At 35.1% G+C, this 15253-nt stretch overlaps 1 protein-coding gene across 1 annotated transcript; it reads right to left on the reverse strand.

The window, feature by feature from the left end:
* Positions 1–44: 44 nt before the first annotated feature.
* LOC144441903 (elongation factor G, mitochondrial-like) lies at positions 45–13668 on the reverse strand. The gene is made up of 19 exons (XM_078131157.1): positions 13530–13668; positions 12700–12771; positions 11821–11934; positions 11075–11207; positions 10109–10274; positions 9810–9965; positions 9340–9413; positions 8658–8734; positions 8132–8292; positions 7717–7792; positions 7342–7479; positions 6565–6666; positions 5953–6009; positions 5509–5598; positions 5197–5327; positions 4229–4298; positions 3691–3928; positions 2876–3036; positions 45–1397 (listed from the first exon to the last, which is right to left on the reverse strand). The coding sequence occupies exons 1-19, from the start codon at positions 13596–13598 to the stop codon at positions 1212–1214; spliced, it is 2271 nt and encodes a 756-aa protein (XP_077987283.1). The 5' UTR covers positions 13599–13668; the 3' UTR covers positions 45–1211.
* Between the last annotated feature and the right edge of the window lie 1585 nt (positions 13669–15253).

A 15253-nucleotide genomic window follows, 5' to 3' on the forward strand; every position in this document is an offset into this window, starting at 1 on the left:
AAAAGACGGACACCAGTTGCTTTATAAGAAATGCATTGGCCCATACGTTTTATTAAAAGTTACTCGTTAAATAAGAAAAACACATTTTTTTATGTTCAAAACAAAAATAGTACAATATGAGCAATGTACATAAATAGTCAACCAACAGTTTGGTTCAAAATGCATTGACAATTTTCAACAAAAACACACAAATATTGCTTAGCATTAATTTGATAGTTTCAAACCAATCGTTTTCAGATTACAGATGACCACTCTAAAAGAATTACACTTGATGTATAATGCAAAACAAGTAAATATTCAGTTCTCATGATCTGAGGGAATATGTAAATCCACCATCTTGAATAGTGCATTATGGGAAATGCAATCAATGTGAATTAACTACCATTGTCAATCTGTCACAACATTTTGAAATACAAATACATACTTCATTCAAAATAAAGCACTGGATCCTTTTACAAGGAAGAGTACAACGTTTATGATCCCAAAGCTGTTTTGGGATATTTACACAGTATTTGAGCTCTACCAATAGAGGGCGCTAATGTGTCTCAATATGGTAATCTAGTACCAGTATTAGTTACCTATACTAGAGCCTACAGGAGGATATCAGTCCTGTAAACCAAGATGACATATTATGGTAACTACATGTACTGGAGATAATCTCATAGTCCATATGCAGTGTGGATGATAAATTCCCTAATGCATCAGTGCCCACTTTTCTACATCTTATTGAGATTCTGTGATTATAAACTATGTGTATTGAAGAGTATTACTATCACATGGGCTGTGTACTGTCTACAGAATTACAATGTCCTGCATCTTATTGACATTCTGTGATCAAAAACTGTGTTTGTTAGTTAAAGAGTTCTGCATCTTATTGAGATTCTGTGATCATAAATTCTGTTTATTGAAGAGTATTACTATCTCATGGGCTGTGCACTGTCTACAGATTTACAATGTTCTACATCTTATTGAGATTCTGTGATTATAAACTATATGTGTTGAAGAGTATTACTATCTCATGGGCTGTGCACTGTCTACAGATTTACAATGTTCTGCATCTTATTGAGATTCTGTGATCATAAATTCTGTTTATTGAAGAGTATTACTATCACGTGGGTTGTGTATCATCTAAAAATTTACATGCAACTCTTATTAAAATCTCTGATAATGATATACAATAAAATAATTCTCTCTACTAATTATTGTCAACATCATCTTGCTTTCTTCGATGTCTTTTCTTTAATTTGACCAGTTTCTAGTTGATATTGATGTATAAGTTCTTCCTGTAGTGCTGGTTTTGCAGCTTGATATCGACTGTATTCCATAGTAAATTCTCCTTTCCCCTGTGTCTGTGACCTGAGTTCTGTAGCATACCCAAACATGTCATTCAATGGAACCTAATATGGAAATAACATACAGGTATGATAGTATGAATTCCTCCAGTACTTATTACAGCCATCAAGACTAATGTTGAATGAATGTTTGTGTTTCCAAGACAACTGAGAGATGTGACTTTAAAAAATGTTACAAAGGAACCTAGAATGATCAAAGTGTTATCTCTGTATGTGACTTAAAGAAAGTAAAATTTTGCCAGTGGTCAGATCCAAGAACACTTGAATTTGGTATTTGTACTCTGTCTTGATAAGTGTGTCACAAACCCTAGACCTAAGTTTTGGGGTGTGGCATACTCTGGGTATTTATGCAAATGCTAACAGTGTTCTCCAACTATACTTTCACAAGCATAGTAAATGAAAGTACAGCAGAAAACACTGCAAGCACAAGTGCAAATATCCCTGGGTACCCACACTCATGCAGCATGAGATGCAAATATCCCTGGGTACCCACACTCATGCAGCATGAGATGCTAATATCCCTGGGTACCCACACTCATGCAGCATGAGGTGCAAATATCCCTGGGTACCCACACTGATGCAGCATGAGGTGCTAATATCCCTGGGTACCCACACTCATGCAGCATGAGATGCTAATATCCCTGGGTACCCACACTCATGCAGCATGAGATGCAAATATCCCTGGGTACCCACACTCATGCAGCATGAGATGCTAATATCCCTGGGTACCCACACTCATGCAGCATGAGGTGCAAATATCCCTGGGTACCCACACTGATGCAGCATGAGGTGCTAATATCCCTGGGTACCCACACTCATGCAGCATGAGATGCTAATATCCCTGGGTACCCACACTCATGCAGCATGAGATGCTAATATCCCTGGGTACCCACACTCATGCAGCATGAGGTGCTAATATCCCTGGGTACCCACACTCATACAGCATGAGGTGCAAATATCCCTGGGTACCCACATTCATGCAGCATGAGGTGCAAATATCCCTGGGTACCCACACTCATACAGCATGAGGTGCAAATATCCCTGGGTACCCACACTCGAGCAGCATGAGGTGCAAATATCCCTGGGTACCCACATTCATGCAGCATGAGGTGCTAATATCCCTGGGTACCCACACTCGTGCAGCGTGAGGTGCAAATATCCCTGGGTACCCACACTCATGCAGCATGAGGTACTAATATCCCTGGGTACCCACACTCATGCAGCATGAGGTGCTGTTATTATTACTAATGTTTATCCAAATCAGCAAATTTTCATAATAATGATACTGTGTGAGAACACACTTATGTGTACAACAAACAATCATATCCTCATTTGCATATAATTTGCAAACGGGTATGCAATTATGTTTTCATTATTGCACTGCAGTGCAAATACCACTAGTAAGCATGCACACCAGTGAAGTAATGCCTGGTACATAATGTAATGATACTTCAAAGGCCATAAATATGATGTCAAATGTTGTGAACTGACCATAAATATGATGTCAAATGTTGTGAACTTACCTCACAATATAAACTAAAATAGCCCTCAGCAGCATCAGTACCAGTAATGACTGCATTCTTTTTATTAATACTAGCAAGTACAATGCCTTGAAATTCTTCAGGTGCAGTTATCTCTACATTCATAATAGGTTCTAGAATACTGCAGTCAGCTGTTCTCATTGCTGAGTTTTAAATAATGGGAATAGAAAAAGGTCAAAGGTCATTGGATAATCATACATTTAGGTATATACATGATGGTCTAAATGTGTTAATAGAAGGGTTGTACTAGTCCTCTGATTTCAGAAATTTAAAATACAGATATATAATTTATTACCCATATAAAAGAAAATTACAGTTTGTACTATGAAGTAGACAAAGGTTGGTTATTAGGTAATGGGAGTCAGAAAAATAGCATAGTGCTAGTCAAGTCTGACCTCCACAAATAATTGTTAGTGATAACAAATGACTAACAAGCACATGTACTGTAAACCGAGATATTTTCACTACCCGAAAATTTTGTGATTTTAGTCATCAGCTAGTCCTCAAAGATTAATTTTGACTTGAAACAATATCTGAAAAAGACCTTTTGACATAATAACCATGTTTCAATCTCACATTCTCACATTGGTATTATCATATCAGTGAAGCCAGATATCATTCATTTTTTCAGGGCAAACTTTTTCCTTTTTCCGTCACTCTACCAGACAACTGTTTCTTCTAACTTCAATATAATCCAAATCTGACATTGTTTTTTTTTAAATTTCTAACATTTCATAAATCAACAAATTCCTAAAATCAAGGTGAAGGTTAAGTTTAGCAAAATCCAACTGACTTACTTTGTTGCAGAGCATACATTCCAGCTAATTTGAATGCAAATTCACTTGAATCAACGGCATGATGTGCACCGTCCAATAGCTTCATGCTTATTCCAGTCACTTTTTGTCCAATCAAAGCTCCTTTCTCACAGGCCTCTAGGAACCCCTTCTCAACAGCTGGTATATATTGCTTAGGTACATTTGTTCCTACTGTCAAATCTTCAAATGCAATTTTTGTGTTGGACTCTGGTGGAAGTGGCTAGAAATGTTTTAAAACAGAAGTTAGAGCATCTTCTAAATTCAAATTTTGTGTAGGACTCAAGTGGAAGTGACTAGAAATTGTACAAAATAGAAGTTGGCACTATCTTTTGAAGATGTTCAAAACCTTTTGTTATGCAAATGAGGAGAGGTTGATCATCACAGTGAACTTCTGTACTGAACCCCCCCCCCCCCACCCTCAACTCTCACACATGAAAGTACTGCTACACTTCCATATGAAATGTTGTCATTCTAACAAGTTGTCATGGTAAACAACATGATCAAGTGGTACCTAACTCACCTCAAAAACTCCAATCACTTTGGCAAATTGTCCAGAACCACCTGTCTGTTTCTTGTGAAAGTATTCAAATCTGAAAAGTTACAAAAGTGAGATTGCGCGTTTGTAAACTATCTGAATGGAATTAGCTACATTTTTCATAACGTTAGGGTTTCTCACAGTGACAAAATCCCATATGTCACTCTATTTTCCTTGGCTATATGACAGAAAATATTGGGGAACAATATCTAAATATTGGGGCTACACAACAACAGTAAACAAATATAATATAACATACATATACACACACAGACACATACATACATACATACATACACACACGCACGCACGCACGCACGCACGCACGCACGCACGCACGCACGCACGTACATACATACATACATACATACATACATACATACATACATACATACATACATACATACATACATACATACATACATACATACATACATACATACATACATACATACTGTAAACCTGGAAATGTTCGCGTAAGATTTATTTTCGCTAATTCCGCTACAAAACAAAAACGCAAAAATAAGTAGTAGCGAAAATATATATTTCTGCATAATGCAATGTACCAGTATGGTTATTAGTGAAAATTAATCTTTGTGAACTACATGAAGACTGTAAAATCGCAAAATTTTCTAGTCGTGAAAATATGCAGGTGTACATACATACATACATACATACATACATACATACATACATACATACATACATACATACATACATACATACATACATACATACATACATACATACATACATACATACATACATACATACATACATACATACATACATACATACATACATACATACATACATACATACATACATACATACATACATACATACATACATACATACATACATACATACATACATACATACATACATACATACATACATACATACATACATACATACATACAAAAAAGAAGGCAAATAATGATAATACATACTCTGTTGGTCTGGAGAGAGTCTCTCTAAAGGCTACTTTAGGTTTGCCTGTCACAACAGCACAGTTGTATTCATTCTTCATTCTTTGTGCATAAATCTCAAGATGTAACTCTCCCATGCCAGAAACAATTGTCTGAAAAGTGTAACAAAAGTTAACTATAATAACTAATTCTCTCCCATTCCAGACACAATTGTCTGAAAAGTGTAACAATATTTCAGGTAATGAGAATTACACGTCTGACATTTGTGACAGTATCGCTATGACAACTGAAATCAAGTAATTCATGTGGTTAATAACAGTTATCTTGCCTTACCTCTCGACTCTCCGTGTCAAAGTAAACTTTAAATGTTGGGTCTTCTTTTGTAAATCTTCCAATAGCTTTACCAAAGTTATCAGAATCTTGCTGAATAAAAAAACAATAAAACATCAAAATAGTGAGTCGCTGAAAACTAGAATTTACCAATGTGAAATGAAACACCACCTCATAATCACTGGGCTGAAACTTGTATGACCTTGCCATTGAGATGGTCAGCGAGGACTAAGTGGCTTTTGAAATAGTCTATAACATGAATGGTATGAGGTTGCTATGGAAATGGTCAGCGAGTACTTTTCTCCGGTATTAAATACCTATATTTTTATTTGAATGCATTGAACCTGACCTATGTGTGCGTGTGTGTGTCTGAGCATGTCTGTGTGTGTGTTTGTGTATCTGTGTCTGTTTGTCTGTCTGTGTGTCTGTACTATAATGTTACTTTACCTTCTTCTCTGGTCGCATTGACAGTGAAATAACAGGATCAGGAACAAACATAGATTCCTAAAAAGAAAATATGGAAAGATGAACAAGTGTACACAATTAGACCAACAAATAGGTGGAAATAATTTGTGAAAGTGTGACCTCTATATAGTGAAAGTAACTTCTGTTATACATAACCTACCAGTGTTTTTGTAAGGTGAAAGTAACTTCTGATATATTCTACCAGTGTTTTTGTAAGGTGAAAGTAACTTCTGTTATACATAACCTACCAGTGTTTTGTTAATGTTGGGGGAATCCATGTACCAACATTGGGGAAAACACATGCAAAACTGGCATAGTTTCCCATACACTCAAACATAATTTTGTTTGGTAAATACAGTAAAATGACTGTGAACCCCATTTGGATTTTAGTTTTACCTACTTACCATTCTTAGATTTGTTTTGTTGTATTTTTCCACTGCTGAATAGGTCACAATATCTTATCTAAATTTCCCAATCATTTCTGAGTCTCCTAGTATTCTTGATTCATGTAACTCCTCTGACCTGATCTCAAGTTTTCTCATTACCACAAGCAACTCATCTAACTTTTAACATTTGATTAGAAATTATACTTACCATTGAAAGTGACATTTTCTGATTTGCAACAAAAGTATCCCCACTATAGCAGTCAACACCAAACAATGCACAGATGTCACCAGCATACACTTCATTTACATCCTAAAAATTATAAATATACAATGTACAGTATCAGATCAGATGGTTGATGTCAATTTACACTTTCTGTGATGCACCAATTTCCAGTTATTGAGTGATTGAAAAATACAACATGTATTCAAAGGGAATGCCACTTCAGGAAATAATGGCATTTTCATAAATATTAGGCTTTGGAGAGTTATTTCACTAAACAATGAATGAAGAGAATTTCAGTTTCAACTCCATGTTTCTTCATAATCATGTATGTGTGATGTAAAATCATGAAATTTCTCTCCAGAACCCAACGTTTATGAAAACTGCTTTATATCCTAGAGTGTCATCCCCTTTAAAACACTTGTTCTCATAACTTTAATAAATCTAGAAATCTTATACAAAGACATCATGGTAACATAGTGGAAGACTAAGAACTTAAACACTGTAAACTTTACAGCTGGATAAAAAATAATACATGCTCACACTTACACACACACGCATGCACGCATTCATGTATGTATGTATGCATGCACGCGCACGTGTGAATATACAATCTATCTAATGATGATGGTGATGATGATGATGATGATGATGATGATGATGATGATGATGATGATGATGATGATGATGAAGCCTATAACATTACTCAAATATGTCTTATTTTTGCTAAAATGCTAGGTTGCGTTTACAGCTTGGACTACTTACTTCCATATTATTAGAGTGCATTCTAACTAATCGGGGCACACGTACTCTTCTACCAGTTCTTGCATTGTACATGGAATCTCCTTTATTCAAATTACCTTGATATACACGTACGTAAGTTAACTGACCAAATCGTCCAGCCTGTCAATAAACAAATCAAAAGGGGAAAGATAAATAAAGTTTAGAACCAACATGGCTATAGCATATCACAAATATACATTATGTGCTGCTTGACACAGTGTAATGTGAATGTCAAAGATCTCTTTTGTAATGCATAAACATAAATTCAGTTGGTAGGAAAAAAAGTAACAAGGTACATGGTAGAAATTATTTATTTTTTAAAGCAAAAAGTACATTCTCTTTTTTGTTTAAACTTACCTCCAATTTAAATGCCAAGCCAACAAATGGCTGTTCATTTGATCTTTCTGAACTCATCAAAATCTTCTTTTCTTCACTATCATGACAGAAAAAAAAATAACACAATGAGTTTTACTAATATTGATTAATTCCTGAAATGTTTTTATTGTATTTGTACATGTGTATAGTATTTCTAATAGTAATACTAAGGTTTACATACCTAAGTGTTTGAAGTCTTTCATATATCTCTTATTTGAATAGTCTAAATGTCAAGGCATCAAGTTTCCTGGAATTTTTCCAACCTGCTTTTGGTAGTTTCAAATCTCAAGACTTCAATGTGCATTCTACTGCTATTGATCGCACTGTTCCTAGTGGGACCCTGTTGGTAGCCTGGAAAGTGTATAGCGAGCTTTGTAGACTGAATTAGACTACTTACTTGTCATCTTCTGGTTCTAGGGCAAAATTCTGTACTTCAGTAGGGTTTGGTAGATAATCTAACACTGCATCTAGTAGTGGTTGGACACCTTTATTTTTCAACGCTGTGCCTAGCAACACAGGAGTAAAACTTCTCTTGATAGTGGACCTTCTAATAGCTGCCTATGGGATGATATAAACAAATGAAAAATACTGGTAACCACGGCAAAGATATAGTTGTTCTGTTGTTTACATAATTTAGAACTTCACATCATTTTTCATTGGAAAGTCATCACGGTCAATTTTGATATTTGATAAAATCTGTTGTTAAAGACCGGCATCTTTGATTTTTTTTTAAGTTGCAAATTGATAATTTAAACCGTGGCTTCAATTACAGACTGAAAAGAATTATTTGATGAATACATTACATGTATGATGAAGATATAGACAAACTTTGTAATAAATGACAAGGTACACTCTACAGAAATCATGTGAAAAGTTGACTTGAAGTTGATGACAATCTGAATTATGTAATATTTTATATATACCTTAATTTGTTCTTCTGTTGGTGTCAGTTCTTCAAGAAACATCTCTCCAAGTTCATCATCGGCATTAGCTACAGATTCTGTAATTTACAACAACAAAAAATGTGTCTTTCATAACTCAACAGATAGAACAGCATGTAAGTATAAGAATTGCTGGTGACGTACAGTCTACATCAGTTTGTGGAGCAGATATGTTTCTTCTAATAGGCATCAATATTTGGAACACAGAAATGGATAACCATCCACTTCCTTCAACACTTGAGGTCCCCTGGAGTCAACTGACTGTCATGTGACAAAGTCATCTGATTTGCATGTGACAACTATGGAGGCAATCACCTCACTGTCATGTGACAAAGTCATCTGATTTGCGTAACAACTATGAGGCAATCACCTGACTGTCATGTGACAAAGTCATCAGACTTTCATGTGACAAATATAAATTTAAAGCAGTCATCAAACTGCCATGTGAAAAATACACATCAGTCACCTGACTGTCATGTGACAAATACAAGCTGCCACCTGATGATAAAGTGAAAAATACAGGTGGTCAACTGATTGCATTGCTACCGTATTTATCAAATTCAGCACCTAATCATTCAAAAATATTCATTCTTTTTGTATCGATTTATCAAGCAATTTAGTTCATCATATTGTCAGAATCATCAATTTAATATAAAATACTTGCCTATTAATTCTTGTCTCCTATCCGTAGCTTCAGCTCTCATAGCTTGTGGAATGTCATCTTCTCTGACATTGATTCTGGTTGTCAAGGCAACAGATACACAAAATTAGTTTCAATTATTTAATGTGGTGTCTTAGGGGGTCTATGCTCAAGTTGAGGGTCTACACTCCAATAAACAAAACAAAGTCAAAACAAACCAAAGGATCGGTCCTGAATTAATAAACCTAGGGGGTCAATACCCAAGGGTAGTATCCATATATTTTGGTATCCATGGAGATATAAAAATATCATAGTTGATGTAAACAGATAAATAATGATTATGAATTAGTAATTTAGGGTGACATCTGACATTGGTGGTACCTCTTTTACAGTATTTATTATGTGACCCACTTACATCATGTCTTTATACTTTTATGTATAAATAAATACAAATACAGGAAGTGCAATCTTAAATACAGGAAGTGAAAACTTACCCAAATTCACCATCAAAATAAATAGCTCTACTTGTGATGAGATCAACAATGCCTTTCATGTTACTTTCAAGTCCAATGGGTAAATGAAGGAATGCGGCATTATGGTTTAACTTGGCTCTCATTTGGGATAAAACTCTGTACGGGTTGGCACCCATTCTGAAATGTCAAACACAGTTGATAAGTTTGAAAGTTCTAATTTGGTTCGAGTGAGACTCTAATTTGGGATAAAACTCTGTACAAGTGATGTATTAACTACATCATTCAGCATATATTATACCAGTATACTAGATAACACTTACCTGTCTAATTTATTAACAAATGCAAGACAAGGAACATTGTATCTCTTCATCTGTCGATTGACAGTTAGTGTCTGACTTTGTACACCACCAACACCACATAGCACTAAGACTGCTCCATCTAGTACTCGTAGTGCCCTCTCCACCTCTATGGTGAAATCTACATGACCTGATATAAGATAATGGTGATATAGTTAGTATATGTAATACCAACACAGCTCCATCTACATGTATAGCGCCCTCTCCACCTCTATGGTGAAATCTACATGACCTGATAAGGATAAAGGTGATATAGTTAGTATATGTAATACCAACACAGCTCCATCTATATGTATAGCGCCCTCTCCACCTCTATGGTGAAATCTACATGACCTGATAAGGATAAAAGCGATATAGTTAACATCCTATAATTATTATGATACAGCTTCATCTAATATATGCATAGGGCATGCCAACATGAAATGACAAACCTTACAGTCTACTGAAAACTATGAACAAGATTTGATCCACTATATGTCTGCTCTGTCTGCTATGTACTGTTTTTTCGTTGTTTTTTATGCTATGTAATGTTTGGTGTGGGAGGACCACAATGGAAATAAGTTGTTAACACTTTTTTATGTTATCCTCAGCAAAGGTATTCCGTGCTGTATTTGTTTGTTTGTGAAAGCTGTAGTGTTATTTCCATTTTTTGTTCTGTGGTTTCCTAAATATTTTTTGCCAAATCAAATCAAATCAAATCAAATCAAGCCAACCTATATAAATGTGAAACTGATGAGATACAGATTGTCATGTGAAGGCTTTACTCTCGTGTGCTTCGCCACAGCAAGGATTTGTTCCCTAGAGATCTGAGTTGAGGAGATAATGATTGTGCCACTCTAGGTCTATGCAAGGGGTAGCTGTAGAGTACTTGTGGCAACACACTACTTAGATTTACCAGTAATGGTACATGTATATTCACTAGGGTCTCACCTGGAGTATCTATAATATTTATATTATGACCTTTCCACTCTGTGTAGGTTGCTGCTGATTGGATAGTTATTCCACGTTCTCTTTCTAACTCCATAGAATCCATTGTAGCTCCCACTTTGTCTTTACCTCGTACCTAATGGTGTCAAAATGAACGTAATCATCAACAACAAAGGCTAGTAAAGAATATTTAATTTCTAATAACAAATATATAATTTTTCGGAAATGGGAGCTTGCATACCCATGACAAAGACTAGTAAAGACATCATATTTGTTTTACAATATCGATATGAACATTAGGGTGTCCTTGCTTATTTCTATGTTGTTTTTTAAAGAATTTTTTTCGTCATTTCTAAGTCATTCTGACTTTGTCATTTCTAAGTCATTGTGACTTTAATTCTCATTTCTATGTTAATAGTAGACTTATGAACTGAAAGTATCACCAATATGTATATATACTCTTACTTTTATCACAATTTGTTTTTGTTTTTATAAGACATAAAAATAGAAAGGGTTGCCCTAAGCAAGATTACAGAAATGATTCAAGAAATGTACAAATCTTGGCGTTTTTGTCAAGGTTTGGGAATCCTTATAACAGAGGGGGTGAGATATGGGGAGGGGGGGGGGGGGGTCTGGAAGACTATACATACATTTCTATACTACATATCATAAATTATACCATAGACAGTGGAGGGGAGAAAAGACTGAAGATGACATACATTTGTTTACCTAAACTATAAATGACATACCTCATGCATTTTACCAATCCTTCCTGTATAGTACAGTACTCTTTCTGTTAGAGTTGTTTTTCCAGAATCAATGTGAGCAGAGATTCCAATATTACGGATTATCTCAACATTTTTCTGTAATTACAAAAAAAAACATATATTAATTATTGAGACATTACTGGATACTTACAAGTAGTGGATTTTATCTATTTTAAATGTCAGCCAAGTATCACGCTGATAAAACTTGTACATGTAGTTTGCCCTACGTGTAAAAGAATGTAAAACAAATATGTCTTTCACACACAAGTTCTCTTTTTCCACTTTTGATTGAGAAACAGACATGTTTTGAACAAATCACTTGTCCGTCAGTGCCTAATAGGACTTGACAGAATGATCCAAATTTGCTGGCAGTGTTGAGTAACTAGAGGTGTGAAAAGGTTAGCTTCAATCACAGACAAGTAACTTGTCTGTGATTGAATATATGTAAATTAAGGTGTGAAAGTACTTGTCAGTTATTATTAACATCTAACAGTTCACCTTCAGGTTCTGTGATAAGATCACTGTAGAATGGTGGAATGTCATATTTTCCTACATTGGCATTAAGAGATCGATTGCTGATTTTGATGAAATGATGAATAGAGTTGAAGAAAGTGTGTCAATTTTCTACTTTGTATTCAGAATAGAAGTTTCCTAAATGATTGTGAAGGCCATATATCTTGATACAAAATATTTGTATCACTGAACAGGTAAAGAGTGGAGTAAAATCACAAATCGCTATGGAAACTAAATGATTGTGAAGGCCATATATCTTGATACAAAATATGTGTATACTTAACAGGTAAAGAGTGGAGTAAAATCACAAATCGCTATGGAAACAGGCTAACAAATTATTGTACTTACATGAACTTGTCCAAGCTTTGATTTCTGATAGCCAGATGAACTACAACATCGTTGTGATGAACAGAACCACAGCTGATAAATGCAAAAATAAGTCTCTTGTAAGTTATATATATATATATATATATATATATATATATATATATATATATATTATTGTTGTTAAAATCACTGGCCTCTTTTGAACTGAAGGAATTATTCACAATCGAGATATAGACACACACTGACACATGTGACAAAGGTAAATAAGTACAATTGTGAGCCTGAGCCCGAGAGGTTCCCAGTGACACCAGAAACATTAACTTGCCTTTAAGGTTTTAGGTTTTACATCTTGTAACTAACAGTAACGGAGTTGTTCCCCACACAGATTGCAACCTACTACTAGTACTAGTACTATTACAGTAGTGACTCTTTCCATTCACAGTCTGAGATGAACGTGCTCAACACATTATTACTTCGTATGCAAGCAGGACTAGGGAAAACATATCTATCACGGTCAAGGACATCTCTGATTACCCTCTACCGACGGCACAAAATATGAGAAAACGTTATTTCTTTACAGCTATTGTGACACTTGATTTGTTGCCATGATATTAATTAACGTGTACACGTACTAAGACCGATTGACAGGCGCAGGTGTTGTTACTGTACTACACTTCAGTGTACACTGTGTTAGTGCAGTTTTCACCACCGGTACCGTGTACATTGTAAGATAATGCCTAATGTCTAATATCATGGCCATGGATTATGGATATCCATGGATGTGCGTAGTACTGTAGTACATGGTTGATGTAGCCGATAGACGTGGACACGCGATAAAAATCGTAACTTACATTTCCTTGAATTAAGTCGATAACTTTCTTCCGTCCATACATGGACATCGACATTCTATGTAAACTCATAGTTGTAAAAAATCACCGGTGTTCATAGATCATTCATGAGTGCTACAATTTCGTATACACGTACACCACGTTGGTTTCGTAAGAGAACAGATCTGTCATGAGCATGCGTGAATAATAGTAATTATACCGTTTTACGATTCTTTGAGTACGATACGTAACAGTTGGCAATTTTTGGATATTTTTAGACTCTAAATCGATTTGGGTTCTCTTTATTTCAATAAGAGAAGGAGAACAATAATAATAATATTGCTGAATAGTTGCCCAAAATATTAAAATCCAGAATAACGATATCGTCGTAAATTATTAAATGCAGTTCATTGAGGCCCTTTAACTAGGTATAGATTACGCATAACATAAAATAATCATTATCATAGGCAGGCCCACAAATCTGCATGTACGTACGTTCACCCGGAGTCCGGAGCACGGTTATAACTACTAATTTTCCATAAAATGTTATCAGTTTCCCTTTATCGAGAGAATTCCTTAATATATACATAATTTGAAGAATAAAACTAAACAAAAATGCAATTAAATCAGAAAGTAAATTATGATTATTTTATGGCCTAAAAAAGACTCGTTAAAACAAGGTATTATAATTTAGTATCCTACTTTGGTCAATTTTTGATTTGCAATTCTGTATATTGTCCATTGCCAATTGTATAAAACAGACCCTACATATTGGTTTACTTTTACTCTTACGACGTATACGTACGTAACGGCCTTCTTCACTTTTTAGTGGGAGAGGTGGGGGGGGGGGGTCTCAACCCGGAAGAACGGTAAAGTTTAAAAATCGCGAAGGAAACCTTCTACATTTTGATGTCTTTATAGTTAAAATGTGTAATTCACACTATATCAGCGAAACAATAGAAATTATGATAAGACTGTACATTTGGTCTAACATGTCTGAATTCACTTCGCTGAACAATCCGTTCCACATCTGCGACGCAATAGAATTATGATAAAGGGACTGTGGTCTAATATGTCTGATGTCATATATATAGAATATTCTCGATATGAGTTCCTGTTCCTTCAAGCTTCTTACATTAAATTTTAAAAAATGAAATTCTAATTGGATTTCAAGAAATTTTAAATTTAGCATAGAGGTATAGAGAACCAGGGTGATTTTTAGTATGAAATGACAAATACTACGTTTAAATTCGAATGAAATGTCTTGCAGGTCGGAATTATCAATTTATAATTAGGTATAGGTAATTTGCATAATCCGTGAGTATTACGTCATGAATATTGATTACTTTTAGTTAGTTTGTGGATAAAACTCCACCACTCTCAATGTTTCTTTGAAATCTTCTGTTTTAGAATGTGATAATATTACTGTGGATGTACAAATGTCGCTGACTACAAGACCATGTCGGTCTTTACTCAGATTTCAGTCGAGTTGGTTGAAGTTTTGGATATTACTCCTTACTAGTATGTTGTTGTTGCAATTTATGAGCTATTCCGTGTCACTGTACAATAACAACAAGACCAGGACAACAGCAGTAAGTAGTCAACTAAAACAAGTTAGTGATGATGCAGTGAGAACTATCGATAATTGTCCACAAGTGACGTGTCCAGTGTGTTCAAAAGAAGTCCCAAGATATGAAAGCGACCTTACGCCACTTTCCAAGTTTCTAGAAGAACGTGCCAAACTGACA

Source organism: Glandiceps talaboti, chromosome 11 (assembly GCF_964340395.1).
Source record: "Glandiceps talaboti chromosome 11, keGlaTala1.1, whole genome shotgun sequence".
Classification (NCBI taxonomy): Eukaryota; Metazoa; Hemichordata; class Enteropneusta; family Spengelidae; genus Glandiceps; species Glandiceps talaboti.